At 33.7% G+C, this 20,543-nt stretch overlaps 4 protein-coding genes across 8 annotated transcripts; 2 read left to right on the forward strand and 2 right to left on the reverse strand.

Moving 5' to 3' along the window:
- The first annotated feature begins 577 nt into the window (after nt 1-577).
- LOC109150352 lies at nt 578-1,992 on the forward strand. Of its 2 annotated transcripts, XM_019298251.1 has the most exons (3): nt 578-1,345; nt 1,376-1,452; nt 1,578-1,992. In XM_019298251.1, the coding sequence occupies exons 1-3, from the start codon at nt 772-774 to the stop codon at nt 1,965-1,967; spliced, it is 1,041 nt and encodes a 346-aa protein (XP_019153796.1). In that variant the 5' UTR covers nt 578-771; the 3' UTR covers nt 1,968-1,992. The 2 variants fall into 2 exon arrangements, with proteins under 2 accessions (XP_019153796.1, XP_019153795.1); XM_019298250.1 differs by having other exon boundaries at nt 580-1,452.
- A 2,691-nt stretch (nt 1,993-4,683) lies between these two features.
- On the forward strand, nt 4,684-7,986 carry LOC109150500. Of its 2 annotated transcripts, none has more exons than XM_019298424.1 (5): nt 4,684-5,181; nt 5,876-6,094; nt 6,326-6,351; nt 6,439-6,667; nt 6,976-7,986. In XM_019298424.1, the coding sequence occupies exons 1-4, from the start codon at nt 4,807-4,809 to the stop codon at nt 6,659-6,661; spliced, it is 843 nt and encodes a 280-aa protein (XP_019153969.1). In that variant the 5' UTR covers nt 4,684-4,806; the 3' UTR covers nt 6,662-6,667; nt 6,976-7,986. The 2 variants fall into 2 exon arrangements, with proteins under 2 accessions (XP_019153969.1, XP_019153970.1); XM_019298425.1 differs by having other exon boundaries at nt 7,072-7,986.
- On the reverse strand, nt 6,843-7,896 carry LOC109150502. The gene is made up of 2 exons (XM_019298426.1): nt 7,667-7,896; nt 6,843-7,580 (listed from the first exon to the last, which is right to left on the reverse strand). The coding sequence occupies exons 1-2, from the start codon at nt 7,838-7,840 to the stop codon at nt 6,963-6,965; spliced, it is 792 nt and encodes a 263-aa protein (XP_019153971.1). The 5' UTR covers nt 7,841-7,896; the 3' UTR covers nt 6,843-6,962.
- Nucleotides 7,987-12,450: 4,464 nt separating the features above from the next.
- On the reverse strand, nt 12,451-17,183 carry LOC109150494 (mucin-5AC-like). Of its 3 annotated transcripts, none has more exons than XM_019298415.1 (10): nt 17,000-17,183; nt 16,022-16,107; nt 15,886-15,931; nt 15,656-15,809; nt 15,482-15,535; nt 15,222-15,294; nt 15,060-15,111; nt 14,573-14,716; nt 14,355-14,474; nt 12,451-14,133 (listed from the first exon to the last, which is right to left on the reverse strand). In XM_019298415.1, the coding sequence occupies exons 1-10, from the start codon at nt 17,051-17,053 to the stop codon at nt 12,649-12,651; spliced, it is 2,268 nt and encodes a 755-aa protein (XP_019153960.1). In that variant the 5' UTR covers nt 17,054-17,183; the 3' UTR covers nt 12,451-12,648. The 3 variants fall into 3 exon arrangements, with proteins under 3 accessions (XP_019153960.1, XP_019153959.1, XP_019153958.1); XM_019298414.1 differs by having other exon boundaries at nt 12,451-14,130; nt 15,482-15,541; XM_019298413.1 differs by having other exon boundaries at nt 15,482-15,541.
- Nucleotides 17,184-20,543: the final 3,360 nt, after the last annotated feature.

Here is a 20,543-nt window from a genome sequence, read left to right on the forward strand (position 1 = left end):
AAGGCAAGGTCGGGTCATGCCCGTCTTGGGTTGGGGACCTGACGCCGACCATCGTACACGTACTGTTCCCGAGGGATATTTCCTATACTAGCAAAGGAACACAAAGCCATAAATCAGTCTAAGTTGTCTATAAATGTCTATACCTTAAACGAATAATCAATAAGGTCAATAAGCCGCTCTCATTGAAAGTCAAATTTAAAACTTTGTAGTTACCAAACCAATAGCTCGACCAACATGGTTTAAGTTTCCCACTCTCCGTGACCTGACTCCCTTTCTCTCGACCCGTTAATGGTCTTCCACAACTACTTTTGAATCTATTTCAACTTTTACGTTCACAAATCGTTCTTTTTTTTTTTTTTTTCAAATCGAAACTTTCATAAAGACCTATAAAGTTATTAACCAAATCTATTTTTGTCATGAAATGCATGAGCCAAATCTCCCCCCATGAGCCCTCTTGCAAGACTGAATGCTCCAATTAGATGCAGACATCTCTTTCCCCATTTCAATAATCTCAATTGTGTATATACATTATTCTTTAGTCCACATAACTTTTGTCTTTGATGAACCAATATTATTATATATCACTTATGAACCAAATCTGAATGGCAAGGAGCACATGACATCCAAATCCCACATGGCCTCTCCAATCAACCTCTTCTGACACCCTTTTCCTAGATATAAAAACAACCAACCCAAGATCCACATCTGCCCACTCTCCTTAAAAACAACCTGAGAAACTCAGAAAGAAACCTTTGATTTAATTTGTTTGCTATGGATTCTCTTGACTCTGTCCCCCTTCAATCCTCCCCTAATCTTCTTAGCAATAGTTTTAAGAACCATGACATGATAATAGAGCCTGGAGAGCTTCTGGATGAAACCTGGTTTTTTGGGAACTTGCTTGATGGAAAACCAAGAATGTTGAGATGCTACTCTGATCCTTGTCCTTCCTCAAAGACATCATCTTCTGAAGATGATGATGACATGTTTCCTGGGAAGTCCATGGAGGAAACCTTTTCATCAATCAACAGAATACCAGACGGCAAGAGAGCGTTGAGTCTTCGCGTGCCCGGGACAGGTCTGATGAAGACTCCTTCCCTGCCAGCCAAGCAACAACCGGATTCAGAAAACACGAACGATCCAAGAATTCAAGAACCGTGGCGTAACAGCCTGTTAAGGGCTCCATCTCTGCCCAGTTTTGCAGAGAAGGAAGAATTTCAAGATGAAGAGAGTGAGTTTTCTATGGGGAAATTGATCAGACAGGCATCTTTAAACCAACCCAAACTTCTGTCCAGACATGAATCACTAAGCCAGTCCAAGATTCTGATCAGACAAGGATCCTTAAACCAACCCAATCCTCTGATCAGACAAGGATCCTTAAACCAATCCAAACCTCTGACCAGACAAGGCTCCTTAAACCAACCCAAAGTTCTGCCTCCAAGACAAACTGCAAAGGTAACCTTATTGAACTATGTCAGCACCACATTTTACTATGTTCTTTAATACATCCAAATAAGAACACCTTTAATTTAATCATCCTCTGAGCATATTCAATTCAAACTTTTTGTTTTCTTCTGCAGGGTGTGACAAGAAGTTGCAGCATTTCTACCATCCCAAAACAAAATCCGCGAAAGAAATCAGAGCCAGAGAGCATTAACCCCAGTTCGAACTGCAATTCTGGGGAGACAAAACCGCGATATGCATCAAATCAACCCAAGATAAGAAAGAGCCATTCTAGTGTAGATACTGAAGAGTTGAAAGGATTGAAGAACTTGGGGTTGAAGGTGAAAGATGATGAAAAGATGAGCAGAAGAAGAGGTGATACATCATCAGAGAAATGGCTGGCAAAGAGTTTTGGGGCTCCACTGCAAAGTGGGGCAGCTGCTAGCAAGAAATCAGCAGAAGACATGAAAGCACAGATAAGGTTCTGGGCAAGGGCTGTGGCATCAAATGTGCGCCAAGAATGCTAATTATTCATCATCAAAGTTAAAAAAACTTTAACTTTCATTCTTAGGAATTTTAGCCTCACAGTACTATACTACTAGTCTACTACATATATAAATGTTCTTGATTTAAATATGCACTAATACATAACATTCTTCCGCGAATTTGAGAAACTACAAGATTTTTGTCTGTCAATTTTTTATTTTTTTTTTGTGAGAAGATTTTTGTCTAAATTGAAACATATGATACATCCCAACTAAAAGTTTAAACTGATAGTTAGATTGCGTGTTTATGTTATACCACTCATGTGTGCGAGCAATTATTTTTGATAGGTTCCAACTCATGACTTTTTGCATAGGGTTAGTTCTGATACTAAATTGAAACATGTGTTTATCTCTCAAATAAAAGTCTAAGCTGATAATTGGACTAAAATATTTATATATTATATGCTCAACATGCTCATAAAAAGATTTGTCTCTAAAACACATGAGTAGACTTTCTGGACTCTTGATGACTTATGGCTTGTAATTGTAGACATAGAAGCTAGGCATAGGTTGAGTTTTTGACAACAATATAATCTTAATTATCTCCTAGGATATGATGATGCCAATAACTCCATGTTTGTAATTGTAGACATACAAATTTGTAATGTCCTTACATTACAAATTTGTAATAGAGTTTTCCCTTTGCTTTATTGTGCATGATCTTTCAAGTAACTTGTTTGCCCTATATAAGACTAATTTGATATTAAGAATATACATAGAGTATTTATGTTATATGTTCAACATGAATTAAGCAATTTGCTGTCAATGATCCTCGGCCTATTAGACTATCTTCATCCCAAAAATTTTATCATTTGCAAGATAATGTGACATATTTGTGTGTAAAATAATTTTTGTTATTTAGTTTTGTTGCTTACATGTCTTGCAAGCTTTCTAAAAAAAAAAAAAAAATTGAAAAGCACATTGCTAAAGACAAAAAACTGACAAATGACAACACTTGTACTTTTTTTTTTACTTTTTCTATTTTTCTATATATATATATATATATATATATATATATATATATATATATATATATATATATATATATTTATTTATTTATTTATTTATTTATTTATTCATTCATTCATTTATTTTATTTTATTAAAAGTGTGATTGTTTTTTTAAAGTGAGAGTATTGCAGGAATGTAGGAAAAATAGCGAAAGAATTGTAAATTTGATGATGTGAGAACAAGGTCCACACTTGAAAGTGATAGACTATTGCAATGATAAGAATAGTCTTACATATACATTCAAAATTATAATTTTGTTCTTAGTGATTTTATATTTTTATTTTTTGTAAATATATATAATTTTTATTTGTTGGTATGACCATATCTTGCAACTAAAATGTGTTCTTTGTGATAATTTTTATTCGAGTAAATACCCAAAATAGTCTCTCAACTATAGCTAAATTCACAAATTGGTCCTCAACTTTCAATTTTAAACAATTAAGTCCTTAACTTTGCATTTTAACACGATTTGGTCCTCCTTCTATTTGACCGTTTGTTGACCGTGATCTCTGAGGATATATATGTAATTTCACAGCTCTTGTCAGAGCACGTGGAGGCCTCCAGGATGACGTTGCACCGGTTCGGAAGCACGTCGTCTTCTTCGCTCTGGTACGAACTCAACTACATTGAATCCAAAGGGAGGATGAAGAAAGGCGACAAGATTGCTTTCGGCAGTGGATTCAAATGTAACAATGCGGTCTGGAAATGCAACCGGAACTTTAAAAAATCGACGACGGACCATGAAATTACATATATATCCTCAAAAATCACAGTCAACAAATGGTCAAATAGACGAAGGACTAAATCGTGTTAAAATTGCAAAGTTAAGGACTTAATTGGTTAAAATTGAAAGTTAAAGACTAATTTGTGAATTTAGCTATAGTCGAGAGACCATTTTGTGTATTTACTCTTAGGGGGCGTTTGGTTCACGGAATCTTGGATTACCCCAGGTAATAGGATTACCTCCTGAAAGGTAATGTGAGATTTTGGGAATGTAAGATTACCTTGTGTGTTTGGTTTGGATGGTGTAATATAATATTACCTTGTTTGGTTCAGGGTTATATTTTAGGTTATATGAATCAATTTACAATAATGCCCTCAATAATATATTTATATATATATATATTATGTGTGTGTATTTATTTATTTATATGTATGAATGTATATCAAAATTTAAATATTAAAAAAAAAATTAAATATATAAATATACACATATGTATATTTGATTATATAAACATATATTAATTTCATTATTATTATTATTATTATTATTATTATTATTATTAGTTAACAAGGGCAAAGTTGGAATAATTCAAGGTAATCTAAGATTACCTAAAAAAAATGGGGGTAATCACGTTACCTTGAAACATTACCGCCACATCAGCTTTCAGGTAATATAACATTACCTGGTAATCTCATAACTTGAACCAAACAAGGTAATATAACATTACCAGACTCAGATGACCTAGGTAATCCAAGATTCCGTGAACCAAACGCCCCCTTATGAGTATTTGAAAAAAAATTAAAGTCATCTAATTCTTGTACTCATTAAAAATATTAATGAGATAGAATTACATTATATAAGATTTTGATAGAAATAACGTTACTAGATATTCATTAATGGAAGTGATGGGACCAGAAAGATATTTTCACCACCAAGATATTATTCAATAAAATCTCATAAAAGTGCCAAAAAAAATTCGTGATAATTTTTTTTTGCAGGAAAATGAAAATTTGAAACCATAGCCATAGCCATAGCCATAAACCTTCAAAATCTTTCAATCTCCATTCCTATCTCTAAAACCCCAAGAATGTTGCAGATACAGCACTGTTCATTCTCCATCTTCCCCGTTCTTCACCCCCATAAACCCTCATTTGCTCCATCCAATCTCTCCTTCTATAAATCCGTGAAGACTCTCCGTCCTGTAAGGGCCCACAAACTTCGGCCGGCGCCGCCGGAACCATGGCTGGCCCAGGCAGCTCAAGACGACCCCACCACCGCTACTGCGGATTCACCGCCTCCGGAGGAAGGGCCCATCGAGCTCCCCTCATCAGCTCCCGCCATTTTCGCCTCCTCGGACGACCCTACTCCTATCCAAACCGCCACTAGTGTCCTCCTCACCGGAGCCATCACCGTCTTCCTCTTCCGGGCTCTCCGCCGCCGCGCGAAACGTGCCAAAGAATTGGTAAAGCCAGCATTTGTCTCCTTGGAGTTTGTGAACTTCTGAACTTTGATTTCAATGCTTTTTGCTTCTAATTAGGGGAAAAAATTGGCAAATTGGCAAATTGCAATTTCATAGTGTTGGAATAAAGTAGGAATTTTAGTTCAGTCTGAATAGAATTAGTAGAAATTTCAATTCCTATATTTGTATGAAAAATAGTATAAATGAAACATCTATACTTATTATAGCATACAAATAAAAATTATAGCATACAAATAAAATATCTATTTTGAGAAGTAGTGTAATTTCGTCTCAAGAGTATTATTTTTCTTCTAAAAAATAGCGGAATTGAAAATACCAGCGAGACATGAGATTCTAATTCCGTGAAAATGAGGGAATTGCAATTCCCCGATCACACAAAGGAATTTTCTTAGCTTTGGAATTAGGTGGGAGTGGAATTCTAATTCCCTCCAATCAAACGGGCAGTGAGGAATGGACTTATTTATCTCCTAAATTTCATTCAATTTAAATAATTTCCAAGATTCATTTCCACAACAATTGTATTGAAGATTTGAAGTTATGTATGTATTTTCATTTTGTATGCTCTTGCATTGTTGTTGCCTTGTATAGCTTTAGTCTGCTGAATGAGCAAATAACTTCATATAACTATTTGCCAAGAGTTTATTCTTATGTGTTGAGCATATCATGGTGGGATTAGCGGTTTAGGTCATCTGGAGAGAAGAAAACACTAAAAGAGGAGGCAATTGAGAGCTTGAAAGCAATAACGCCGACCCCTATTGATGCCAAGGCTCCACCTTCACCTGTTCAGGCACTCTTGGGTGGTTTGACAGCTGGTGTTATTGCGATAATCCTTTACAAATTCACCACAACTATCGAGTCCACTCTGAGTCGCCAAACTCTCTCGGATAATTTCTCGGTGTGTCTCTCATTTGCTTCCTAGATTTGATTGTACTGTAGATAAATTGCTACTTAGAAGTACACGAGTAGTTCCTGACATTATATTCAGATGTATAAAGTTACGTTTGTCTCTTCAAACTCATTCCGAGAAAGAGATGCGTTTCTGGAATGGTTTTTCTGTTAAAAGTTGTGATTTCATTTTTCTTTCGCTGCCCTTTTCAACTCATTCATTTTCTTTGATCATTTTCAGGTTCGTCAGATAACAATAACAATAAGGTAATTTGCTCTACTTCCTTGTGTCAATTCACATACCCATAGTCACAATATGTTGTAAACTAATAAACTGCCATTTCGTATTTGCAGAACAATTGTTAATGGCGTGTGCTACCTTGCAACATTCGTGTTTGGCCTCAACTCTCTAGGCTTAGTCCTATACTCTGGCCAGCTTGCCTTAAACTCATTTTCCGGAGACTCTACAAGTCAAGAAACAAAAAATGAAAGAAAAACACCACCGGGTTCAGATGCTGTAGATAGCAGTGAGGGTAACAGTAGTAAAGATGATATAACTTCAGATAGTTCGAAATAACTGAAGGTATAAAGGGAAAAAAAAAAAAAAAAAGATATAGATTTAGTTCCTCATTTTGTATGATATGTACAAATTCAATTAAGACATGCAATTTTTGGTAATGCATCCATTCTTCATAATATTATCAATTTATAATCATTTAAATTGCAGTTGGATTACAAGTACTAAATGCAAATCTACAGATCCGCTCAAATGCTTTTATTGTTTTCTACTGAATAGGAATGTTAAAAAATAGTAAATCTCACATATGCTGGTTGAAGTGATACTTGTTTTCGTTTTATGCCTGCAAATACTATCTCTGTTACTCTTTGCAGGTTAAGTTCTCATACTGTCTTCCATGGTCTCCATTATTCTGAGCAACAGTGATTACTTCTTGATACGTTTTCACTTGCTCACCTATTTTCTTGAAGGAATCTTGGTTGGGAAGGGGACAATATTCGTGCAATTCGCATGAATTTTTGTCGAGGTTGTACAATAGTGTCACCATAGCCACTGATGCGCAAAACATTGGGATTGGACCGAAGATCCACATCAGCAAATTGGTGGCAAAATACAGTGCCCGTGTTCCAGCTGAGAAGAAATTGCCTCCTCTTATCACCGCCCTCACAATGTATTTCACCGGTAAGTCACTTTTTGGTGTGGTGATTAAGAAACTCGCATGAACATAGTATCTCGCAGCTTGCACAAAAGCGCCAAACGCGACTAGGAAGCAGGAGAGCAGAGCTATGTATTTGATGGAAACAATAGTAGAGCTCGTGTCACCATAGATTACACCACTGGTAAGTATGTTCTTGAAAGAGCTTCCGAACCAAGCTCCAATTAAGGAGCAGAGAGCTAAGGACATGGAACACATGGTAGTTGATACCGATAAATTGGAATTGATCACGTTTACAGCTACAGTTCTGTCTTTACCTTCAACCTGCAAAGGTTTAGCCAAAACTTGTGATTATCTCTATACAAAACGATATAAACGCTGAATAATGAATATATTGTTCGATTTCTTACCAGCATCATTCTCTCCACCCATGCTTTCTTGTTATGATTTTCATATCCTATGACGGTTTCCCCTGGACATCTCAGGTATCTAAAAAGGAGGTAGAGATGATACCCGAACATGATCAGCAAACCAGCCGGGACTAGAAGAATATCCAGATGCTCCTCCTTCCAAGTTAGATGCATTCTTCCTGTCTTACTCTTAACCTTTCTTTCTCCTTGTGGTTTCTTGTGTAAATCACAGACAAGTAGACAACCTATTTAAGAGTAGTAGTTGTGCCTAGTCTCTCTTACCTTGTCTAACTACACCTATCATATCTCAGGCTTCCATATTTGATTAAATCCAGTGGTCCATGATTGAAAATTTAGCCAATCACTTTCTCTAAGGTGCTGAGTCTATGCAGAGAAAGTTATTGACTTTGGCAGAGCATTTTGGTTTTAAATTATCATGCATTCCCACTGTCAAGGTTGGCATATTCCTGTCAGCCTTATTGGGTCCTTCTGTTTTATCTATTTTTTAAGGAAGAAAAGCATATGATGTCTGTGGGGGCAAGTATATTATGGGTGCTTTTAGTTCAAATAATGTGAATCAAATACTTGGTAATGTAATGAGTTTAAATTTTAAATACAAAGAGTTTATTTGTTTGTTTGGTAGTAAATAGGAATTAGAATATTTAAAAAAAAAAAAAAGGAATTAGAATAAAAATAATTAATTAATTAATTAAAATATAAATAAATAAATATATAAGAATATATAATACATGTATATACACATACATATTACTATAAAGTCCCCAATTCTATTTTTGTATGTTTGGACTTGAAAGTTTTTTTTGTTTTTTTTTTTAAATAATTCCTACAATTATGCACTAAGTATAATGTTAAGTACGCATGTGGTACATGTGGATGCGCTAGATTATTGGAGTTGTTAATCACCAAGTGGTATGCAGCAACCCATCAAGCAAATGAGTAATCATTATTTAAAATGAATTGAAAAGTATTTATCCTTTTTAATGCAATTGGACCCCAGTGTTGTTAGGTATGTGTGTGTGTGTATATATATATATGGGATGGTTGAGAACTTCAGATGAAAATACCTCTCCAATGTCTCCATGTAAACAGTGTGAACCATGTACATTTTTCATCTTGAGAAATTAAAGGTCAGGATCTTATATTATTAAATTTTTAAATTTGTAATAATTATAAAATGAATTAGTCTAAAAAGTTTTTAAATAATTATAAAATTAATTTTGTATTTTTTTTACTAAATTCTTCAATCATGAACCTTAATAAATGGCTAGAATTAGTCTTTACTTTTTACTAGAGGATCCTATTCTCATTTGAACACACACACACACACAAATGGATAAATCGGATCGATCTTCACTTTTTACTTAGAAGTTTGTTATCACCTGAACTCTTCTATAACATTTGTGCACCTGAAAAAAAAAAAGAAAAAAAAAACACTTATAAACCTAAAGAACAAAATTTGTACACCTGAAGAACAAAACTTATGTATTTGAAAAATAGAAATTTATACACTTGAAGAACAAAACTTGTGCACTTCAAAATTTTTTTTTTAAAAAAATAAAATTATATCAAGTTTGGTTTCAACTTTCTAATTAAATTGAACTGTTATTCTATTTTACTTTACCACATTGGTCTTCTCTGCTATTTTCAAGTTACCAAATGCTTAACAATAGAATGCTTGAAAACAATTTAATATTAAAATTTTATCTAATGAACGGTAGGCACAATAATAAAATTACTCTAGTTTTAAAAGTAACTATCAGTATCATTGGGACACCAAATATATTGTTATATACAATTTATCTCTCTTTTATGATTTATGGACGATTATCCCATGTACACTTTCGATGAGTAGTTTATTCCAACTTATAAGTGTAGGACATATAATATAAACATTTAGTTAAGATAGATAACATGCTTCGATTTGGTATTATAAACAATCACATGCTAATTGTCATGGATTCGAACCTCCATGTCACTTGATAATTACTTGGAACCCGTCAAAATAAACATAAATGTGCAATTACTCTTGTTAAAGTTCTTAGCTTTTTAATCCATTAACCACAACAAGAAATGAATAATGATAATTAAATAATAATGAAAGTCTTGGTCTTGTTAAAGTTCTTAACTTTTTGTGCAAAATAAAAATAATGCAACTTGTATGATGTCTCCCAGTCTATTGATTTAATTTGTACTCGGTGAGACTTTATCAAATTTATTGTAGATAAACATACATATAACTTTAGTAATTTTTTTAAAAACTAAAACATTTATGCATTATGCCAATTATATTTCAATTTTAACAATAAAATGCCAAATATTTGTATATTTATAACAATTATATCTAAACTTTTATAATGTATCAAAGCGTCTACTTCATACAACTAAAAAATCAAAATTAAACTTTCTAAAAAATTATTATACATACATAGAAACATATTCAAACATTATACCCACTCATTAATAACTAAATCACATCACGGGGCGAACTAAATTACTTTTAAGATTTAGATACTATAATACTTTGTAGGAATAAGGGTCAAATAGGCCACTGAACTGCACACGAAAATGCAATTAGGCCATTGAACTTAAAAAATCTACAATTGGGTCCCTAAACTAACCAATTTCATTCAATTTGTCCATTTTTCAAGTTTCTCAAGTTGCTAACAAGTTACCCCTCCACCTAGGATGCATATGTGTCATTGTTTTAAATATAATTTATTTTTAAATTAGTTTTTTTAATATTTAATAAATAAAAACTAAAATAATTTATTTTTAAATTAGTTTTTTAATGTTTAATAAATAAAAACTAAAACAATTTTTTTTGAATATAAAATAATTTGTTAAGACGGCTTGGATTTTATTTTCAAAAAAACAAATTATTTTAATTTTTATTTATTAAACATTAAAAGAAACTAATTTAAGATTTTTTTAAAAAAAATTAATTTTTTTTTTAAATGCCACACATGCATCCTAGGTGGAGGGGTAACTTGTTAGCAACTTGAGAAACCTGAAAAATGGACAAATTGAATGAAATTGGTTAGTTTAGGGACCCAATTGTAGGTTTTTTAAGTTCAGTGGCCTAATTGCATTCTTGTGTGCAGTTCAATGGCCTATTTGACCCTTATTCCTACTTTGTAATTAAAAAATAAAAAAATTAAGGCGAGTGGAGTTGCGTTGTCATGCACTATTGCATGCACTCATGCATTTCCATCTGAATAATAATGGAATCACGTCAATGTATATGAAGTCATCCCATATATTGATATTGTATTACATAACGTACAGAAGATGTTTATTATCATTTTTTTTTTAAGTACACTTTAACTTATTCATAGTATCTGTTCAATAATTATGTCAATTCTGAATTGGGATGGAATTCGGACCTGCAACCTTCCTTTGCTTATTATCATTTTTATGCATTATCTTTAATAACCATTGCAAAACTTACAAAGAGTAGTAATTATGACAAACTTATATGGATTTGACTTTGTTGTAGACAGTAGTTTACAAATATTTGAGAGTCTGTAGGTCTCGGTTGAGACGTATCTCTTGCTATTTACCTACTTTATCTGCCTCCAAGGTAAGAGTGATGATAGACCCTTAAATTTAGAGTTCAAACTTATAAAAATAGTAGTAATTAATGGGGTAAACGATTAAGTTATTCCGATTTCTATAATTAAAAAAAAAAAAAAAACTTAATTTTAAACAACTGAAATAATATAATGAGTTAACAATAATTTAAATATTTTTACACTTGGTTCAGGTAATTTGTGAGTTTAATTAAATTTTATTATAAAATTTAGGAATAAGGGTTAAATAGACCATCGAACTACACACAATAATGCAATTAGGCCACTGAACTTTAAAAAACAATAATTGAGTCCCTAAACTAATCAATTTCATTCAATTAGTCTAATTTTCAGGTCACCTAGTTTTTTTTTTTTTAATTGTTATTTAAAAAAATATTTAAAATTATATTTTAGAAAAGGGGAAAAAGAAGAAAGTCTTTCGCCGTCATCTGCCGCCGCAAGGGCGGTTTTGATAAAAAGGGAATGAGGTACGGAAAGCCGGCGACTTGTACGAGCGTGCCCATCCATTTGTTGTTGCCGCCTCTTTCGAACTAGACTCTGCTGAGGATGGTGGCGACTGTTTGTCCGGCGAGGAAGAACACGGAGTAGGCCGATATTTCCAGCCACCGCCTGCCGTATCTTCTCAGCCAGCCGCCGGTGGTGCCGCCGTTTTCCGCATTCTGTGAAGGATTTTGTACTCTTATTGCTTCTTCTTGGACTGTAAAACAGCAAAAGGAAGATTATAAAATTATTGCTTCTTCTAAAACAGCAAAAGGAAGATTATAAAATTAAAAAAGGAATAACGCCACCGGCAATGGAGATGTCGGCGGAGACGTTTTTCCTTTTTTTTTTTTAAATAATTATTTTTAAATAGTAATTTTTTATAAAATATTTTAAATTTGGGGTGAGCTGTTAGTAAAATGAAAAAACTTGTAAATTTAGCTAATTGAATGAAATTGGTTAGTTGAGGGACTCAGTTCGATGGCGACCCTTATTCCATATATATTTGATATGTAATTTAATTTATAAATATAATATAAATTTATTGTTTGTTTTATATTTATATGGTTTATAAAAAATTGTTTAAAACTTGTAATTGAGTTGATTGTTCAATATGACGGTGATCCAACAAAACAAAACAGACATAATGACCGGTTGGGGATTCTAACCTCAAGAAGAATTAAACATAGGACGTCAGAAGATATCAAGGATTTAATTTCATACTTGTACCTGATATGCAAGTTAAAAGCATTGGATGAATTAACTGATTTTTACAAGTTAAAAACATTATACGAGTGTCCTAGCCTCAAAACGAAATGGTTAACGTTGGAAGAATGGTCTAATTTTTACAGGTTTATATAAATCCTAGTCTGAAAGCATAAGAACATACAGCTACCCTTGCTGCACATTAGCAGAACCACCACCGGTATCGAGCATACCAGTCATATCTGCCACTGCATTTGAATCTTCATCCATAGCAGCGCAAATTTCCATCAGAACATCACTCTGAATTGGTATCTCTGAAATTCCCAAATTTTCTGAGCTGACATTCTCTGCATCTTTTGTTGATACATCTTTGTATTCATTTGCAACAGAAATATCTGTGTGACTGTCAGGAGCTACAGCTGGCGCAGCCTGTTCATAGGCCTTTAGCTGCTTGTCTGTGGCCTCAGTTGGGTTTGATGTGTCGGCAGAATTAGTAGCAGGAGCCACTGTTTCAGCAACATTTGTAAGCTCCTCTGGGTTAAGTTGCTCGTCTGTTGGCTCAACTGGATTTGGTGTGGTGACAGAACTTATAGCAGGAGCCACTGTTGCAGCAACATTTGGATGCTCCTCTGGATTAAGTTGCTTGTCGGTTGGCTCAACTGGATTTGGTGTGGTGACAGAACTTATAGCAGGAGCCACTGATGCAGCAACAATAGCATGCTCCTGTGGATTAAGTTGCCCGTCTGTTGGCTCAACTGGTTTTGATGTGGTGACAGAACTTATAGCAGGAGCCACTGTTGCAGCAACATTAGCATGCTCCTCCGGATTAAGTTGCCCGTCTGTTGGCTCAACTGGTTTTGGTGTGGTGACAGAACTTATAGCAGGAGCTACTGTTGCAGCAACATTAGCATGCTCCTCTGGATTAAGTTGCCCGTCTGTTGGCTCAACTGGATTTGGTGCGGTGACAGGACTTATAGCGGGGGCTACAGGAGCCACAACAGCAACATTTGCATTCTCCTCTGGGTTAAGCTGCTCATCTGTTGACTCAACTGGATTTGGTGTGGGGACAGAACTTATAGCGGCGGATATGGGAGCAACAGTTGCATGCTCCTCTTCCTCGGTATTTTGCACTGTTGGATTTGGCATTGATTCAGCTGGAGGCATTGATGTCGGTTCAGCTGGGGGCGTTACTTTTGATTCAGCTGAAGACTCTGGCATTGATTCAGCTGGAAGCTTTTGCACCGACTCAGCCAGAGGTTTTTGTGATTCAACCGGAGCATTGGCCTCTAAGGTATTGCCAGGTTGAGCATCAGTACTAGCTTGTTGTTGCTGCATAGGAGGCAGATTTGATCCAGCATTCACGTGGTCCACAGCCTTAGGTGGGTTTAATGTAGAGGCAGATCCATCAATATGAGCTGAAGAAGTCATAGTGGTAGCATGCACATGCTCATCCGTCTTTATCTTTTTAGCTAATGGTTCAACTGGCTTCCCTGATGATATAGCTGGAGGTTTCTGCGCTGTTTCGGAAAAAGCATAGACCCTCAATGTGTTGGCTGTTTGAGGATCAGTACCAGATTTTTGCTGCTTCGTTGTTGCAGATTCAGCATTTAGTTGCTCTAACCTATAATCAGTTTCAGGCCGACGACAAATCTTCCTCAGAGGAACAATCTCCTAGGGAGAATGATGGCCAATTTGTATCAGCTAAAATTGATGGCATCATAATAATTCAAAAACAATGGACATTTTGGAATATTAAGTTATTGTGTTAGTTAAATATGACATGGCAATCGAAATTTGACAATTACATACAAGACTGGGAAGTTTAGAAACAAAAACATTTATCAAAGACAAGCCATGGATTGGTCCATTAGCAGAGTACTAAAAAGAAATACCTCAGATTGATCATGATCATAGCGGACCAAAAAGCGACAGCGGCAACCTCTTACATCATGCCTGCGCCTTTGAGCATCAAGTACATGTGCATCAAAGTAAAGAGCCTGCTCCTTGCCTTCCTGAAAATTTTACAAGAGCCTTAGCAGGTTGATATCATAAATTTAATAAAGCAGCAGACTCTTAACTGGTGGCATAAAAGCATGTAAAAACAGTGCACCTGAAAGCAGAGGATTAGATCTCCTGGTAGAACTGCTACACATTCTGATGATTCACAGGGAAGAGACCTCTGCCTAACATTTCTACGAACATTAACCCATTCATCCTCTTCTGCTCCAAACCCAGCAAATCGAACCAGAACTTCCTGTTGGCCAAGCAATATTTAGACCATATCAAGGGGCAGAAAAGGACAAGCTGACCAACAAATATATTGACTAAGTATTTATTTTCTTTTTGATAAGTAAACAGTGTATATTGTTACATCCAATGTCTACACACATGAGCAAGAATTAAATGTAGTGCAGCTGAATGACTAATTGCAGTATACTCTATCAATCACAAGAGGCATCTGATGAAGTTGCAAAGGTCCACAAAATCATTCAGTGTCCAGAACAGAAAACACTCATCCTATGTTGGCAAATGATAGGAAATTGTAGCATCTGAAATGCAAAGAGAAATAATTAAGACATGTAAGATATGCTAATTACCGGATCACCAGTTTCCATGGATCTATGTGACAGAAAAGATGCCACATCATACCTAGAAAGTAAGGACATTGCATCAGTAAATAAGAACCATACTTGATAAACCACCAAGACACATACAAAACTAAAATAAAAATCTAAGAGTTAATTATTAAAAACACTCACCATGCACCATCCCTAGCAGATTTTGCTTCAAACTCCATCTGGGAGCTATCTGAACCATTCTTACCTGCACTTACTGATGATAAAATGCAAAATTTTGTAAAGAGTTGAAAGAATTACTATAGAAGATAAAATAAGAGGAAGGCAAATATAATCATGTAAAATAAGAATTACAATCATTAAAAATAATCATGTAATATGTCATTGATGTCAATTGCACTATTACAATATTTAAAACAAAGTTTGCTAAAAAAAAATTCTACCTGAAGGGGCAGCAATGGGTTGAGGTCCTTGAGGAGTTTGGATCATTGGTCTCACTGTGACTTAATTACATATAGAATACAATAAGACATAGTAATGGAATGACATGGTTAATGATTAAATAAGGAGATACGAATTAGCACTAAAAATAATGGAATTGAAGTCAGAGGTTTCACCTGAAGGAGGAGGAGGACCAGGTTGGGGGACTTGGGGAACTGTTCTTACAATAGTTGGTTCACTTTGATGTGTGACCGGAGCAGGCACTTTACTGGGAGTTTTAGCTGCTTTTGCTCGGAGAGCATATCGCCTATTCTGGAACCAATTCCATACCTGGAATAACAATATGAAAAATTAGGGAAAAGAAATACTACTTAAGTATAAATCATTTGTAACAACAGTCTCTTACTTGTTTCATCTGAACCACAACCTTTCCAGATCTCTCGGCTGAAGCACTAAATCAAAGGCAGTTAAATTACAGTACAGCCTTGACATCTTAGGGGTTAAATAACAAATTACCAAATAAGTGATAGGTAAGTACATACCTAAACTTCTCAGCAAGAGACACAAGAACGTCACGAGTAGGCACTTGAGTATTGTGTGCTTGCAAAATAGCCTCCATCTCAGCAACCTTCAACATTATAGATCAAAAAAAAAAAATGACTATCCAAGAGCTCATTATTGTACACATAAAACTAATAAGAAACCCAACCGAACCCAATCCTATATCTCAAAACAAATAAAGAAAAAAGAAATAGAATTTATCCCAAATTCTACAAATTAGCTTATATCTATTAACTCAAACTTCTATCTTTATGTTCTAAAGTAAACATGGGGTAACAGGGAGCACTACAAGTTAAAACTTAAGAATTTACTGGTGAAGTATAATGCACCAGCTGCTAATTGATATCAAATAATCGAAACAGGGTTGAATTTAGCATTTCCATTTCCACAGGAAGAAATTGGGTATTCGGTTGGTGCTTTGGCTCACACATACTGACAATTTCATTGGCCGGAAAAGATCAGTATATTGGCTTCAGTTGAAATTTAGCTCCCATCAAGTTACATCATTTACCTTTCCTGAATTGGTGAAGCTTTTCATAAAGTGTCTAGAGAAGTTAAAACCATTTTTTGCACAGCCATGGGAGCTACAACAACTTCTATAAGATCAGCATTCAAATTGATGATAAAATTATAACATAAAAAGTCTGTTTTCTGCACTTTTCAATCCCACCTCCACCTTTTTTCCTTACTGCTTCAATTAGTTATATTTTCAGCCGATTAAAAAAAAGTAAAAACAAAAATGAGTTTCTGTAACTTATTTCACAGCATCAAGTATAAATTAGAATGCCAAATGTACCAATGTGCCTTTAAACTGAATTACAGGAAAAGGAAACTTCAAAATAAAAATCAACAACGAAATTGCATTGGCAAAAGCGCGAAAATCAGTCATAAGCGAGCATAAACTAATCCAGAAAGACACATACATACAAAATATAAGCAGACAAGAGAGAAAAATTAACCTCGGTAGGGTTGAATCGGAACGAAGGACCTCCGTTGCTCGGCGGTCTACCCATCGGCTCCGGCCTAGAGAGAGAGAGAGAAGTGCAGAAATTTGAGACAGTAAGCGAAGGTGGGAAGCGGTTTTGTTGGATCAGACTTCAAATTTTCGTTTCTCGACTGCTGATGTCGTTCGTAGGAGAGATTACGGGGCACGGGCCACGCTAGCCTTTTCCTTTTCTTCTTGCTTTTAATTTCATCGGGACCCCTGAAATTATTCAGAATAACACATTACTCTCTTTTTTATTTCAAATATTATACCCCATATTCATTGTTTCTTTCGGGACACGCCACATTTATTTTAATATTACAATTATATCCTTATTCATCTATATTCATTCGGGTCCTTCGCTTGCACTTACATACACTGAGTTTTTTGCACTTTTAATCCCACGACTATAGTGGCACTGGCAGAATTGATCCACGACTTTTGAACCTTGCAATTTTAGTTCACGACTATTGATTATTTTGCAAAAATGATCCTTCCGGCCACTTTTTCGTCAAAATTTCACCGGAAAAAAAAAAATTCTCCATTTTTAGCCGGGTTAAAATTGACATTTTACTTATCTCAACAAATTAAAAGAAAAAAATTGATATTTGACTACATATAATATTACTGGGCTACATACTACTGCCCCAGGCGGCAGAGTTCCTGGAGCAGGCAGGGCTGTCAGTAAGCGGTGGAGCGGCCGTGGCGTTCCCCGGGCTAGTTGGGTTATCCGGCAGCAGCATTGGAGTGGTACATGTACTCCGCTGCCTGGGACAGTAGTATGTAGCCCAGTAATATTGTATGTAGTCAAATATCAATTTTTTTCTTTTAATTTTTTTAGATAAGTAAAATGTCAATTTTTATCCGACTAAAAATAGAGAATTTTTTTTCCAGTGAAATTTTGACGGAAAAGTGGCCGGAAGGACCATTTTTGCAAAAAAATCAATAGTCGTGGACTAAAATTGCAAGGTTCAAAAGTCGTGAATCAATTCTGCCAGTGCCACTATAGTCGTGGGACTAAAAGTGCAAAAAACTCTACATACACTTGAGACATTATAGTTAGTCCTATCAAAGCGGCGTATATAGAGCTAACGTCGTGTTGCCTCAGCTAGCAGGGACGGAGCCAGAAATTCGGTTGAGGGGGGGCGAAACAGTACAGGGGAGGCGAAACAGTACAGATGGATTCAGAAAATTTTTCTAGAAAGGGCGAAACATTAAAACAAAAGAGATAATTTAAAAATAAATAAATAAACTACCTAAGAAATATAATTGTAAATATTGTTGGATATGGACGAAAAATAAAACACATCGAAACTTTATAAAAATATTCATAACAAAATATGACACATAATTAATAAAATAATTTGAATAGAAAACACATTATAAATTACACAAACTATGTTAATGCTAAGATTAGAACCTTTAACTTCATTATTACCAAAGTTGTGCGCTACCACCTTCTCTAACTCACTTCTTATTAATATTTTATAGTTTTTTTATACTAATACTAAAACATGTACTATATATACATATATACATACAAATACTATATACGGGGTAGGGTGGGGTGAGGGGGGGCGGCCGCCCCCACTGCCCCACCTCTCCCTCCGTCCCTGTCAGCTAGCAGGTTAGTGTGGGTGACTATAATTTGTTAAAGCTGATAAAAGTAGAAGGGTCAAATAAGCTCCAGAATCATTTTAAAAAATTCAATTGCACTCTTAAATTATAAAAAAAAAAAAAAAAAAAAAGTTTCATATTAGTTTTTTTTTTTTTTTTTGAATAAAAGTTTCATATTAGTTACTAGTTATTAACTCTTGAAAGAGTGTAATTGAAGCCATTTTATCTGTAAATTACTTGTTATTGCATATTATGTTGACATAGCTTCCGCATGTAATTTTGTTTGTATACATAAATATCACATAGACTATTATAAATTTTTAAAAACATTTTTATTTAAATAAAATTAAAAAATTACAAGTTATATTGACATGGCATCCATGTATACACTCCATACTACTACTACTAATCTAAAAACATAATAAGTGTCAATACAAGTTATGCCCTTGATTTTTGTCCATTTTTTATATGCTAATAAATATATACATTTTACTTTAATTATTGTACACTCATTTGCATTGGACAAAATCACCCTTACACCGTTATAACACCGTTAGTTTTTAATATATCTACCAATCTTATCATACACCTACATCTATCATATCTTTTTTCTATTTTTAATTATCATTTTATTAAAATTATCATATAACAATTAATTTAATTATAAATTATATTTTAATTAAATATTTATATGAATGTTAAATTATATATGTGTATCATATATATATATATATATATATATATATATATATATATATATATATATATATATATATATATTAATATTATTTGTGTATCCATATCAATATATCATATATGTGAGTCTTAGCTTAGTATTATTTGTAAATTATTATTATATAATTTTTTTTTTTTTGATCACTATATTATTCAAATATATGATAATTCAAAAGTATCATCGCTTTAAGAAATTGTAAAATATAATTTTAACTAATTTTTTAAATTTTGTTACTTACAAATATTTTAATATTGGACATACGTTTTCGCGCATCGCGCGTACAAAATGCTAGTAATAATAATAACAATAATAATAATAATAATAATAATAATAATAATAATTAGAAGTCACGTCAATATAATATGCAATAGCATGTAATTTATATGTAAAAAAAATATTTTAATTGCATTTATTAAAAAAAAAAAAAACTAAAGGGCTAATATGACCTTTTTATAGTTATGGGTTGAAATTAACTTTTTTTTTATATAAATATCTTCGAGTTTATTTTGCCTTTTTCTCTAAAAATACTAATAATAATGTCCCAAAAAAAAAACATAATACTATGAGTGTCAAGGTAATTATATATATATATATATATATATATATATATATATATATATATATATATATATATATATATATATATTATTTATTTATTTATTTATTTATTTATTGGGGGAGCTCTCAGGTGAGAATGAATGCTCAGAAAATAACTGAAAACCAATCGCAGTTATTCATGTGTCTAAATTTAATGGATCAGATGTAATTTTTTAAAAAGAGGCAGTGATACTTTTGTAAATAACTCAAATTTTGGTGCAAGTAACATGTGTTAAAAGTGTAATTGTGCAATTAAAAAGTGAGTAAAATCACTTAAAAGTGCAACCATTTTTTCACTTAATAGTGCAAGTAATTTACCTTTTTAACATTGATACACCTAATGATAACGTATTTCACATTAGTGCAATTAATGATAATGTTTGATGCAACTAATGATAACGTTAGGTTCACTTAATATTGATGCTCAATGTACATTATTTGTTGCACTTTTAATACACTTTACTTGCACTAATGTGCGTTATATGAAACTGTTATTTCATTTTTAACACAATTTACTTGCACTTCAAAGTTTAATTATTTACAAAAATGTCATTGTATTTTTTAAAAA

This window comes from Ipomoea nil, unplaced genomic scaffold (genome assembly GCF_001879475.1).
Source record: "Ipomoea nil cultivar Tokyo-kokei standard unplaced genomic scaffold, Asagao_1.1 scaffold2279, whole genome shotgun sequence".
NCBI classification, from domain to species: Eukaryota; Viridiplantae; Streptophyta; class Magnoliopsida; order Solanales; family Convolvulaceae; genus Ipomoea; species Ipomoea nil.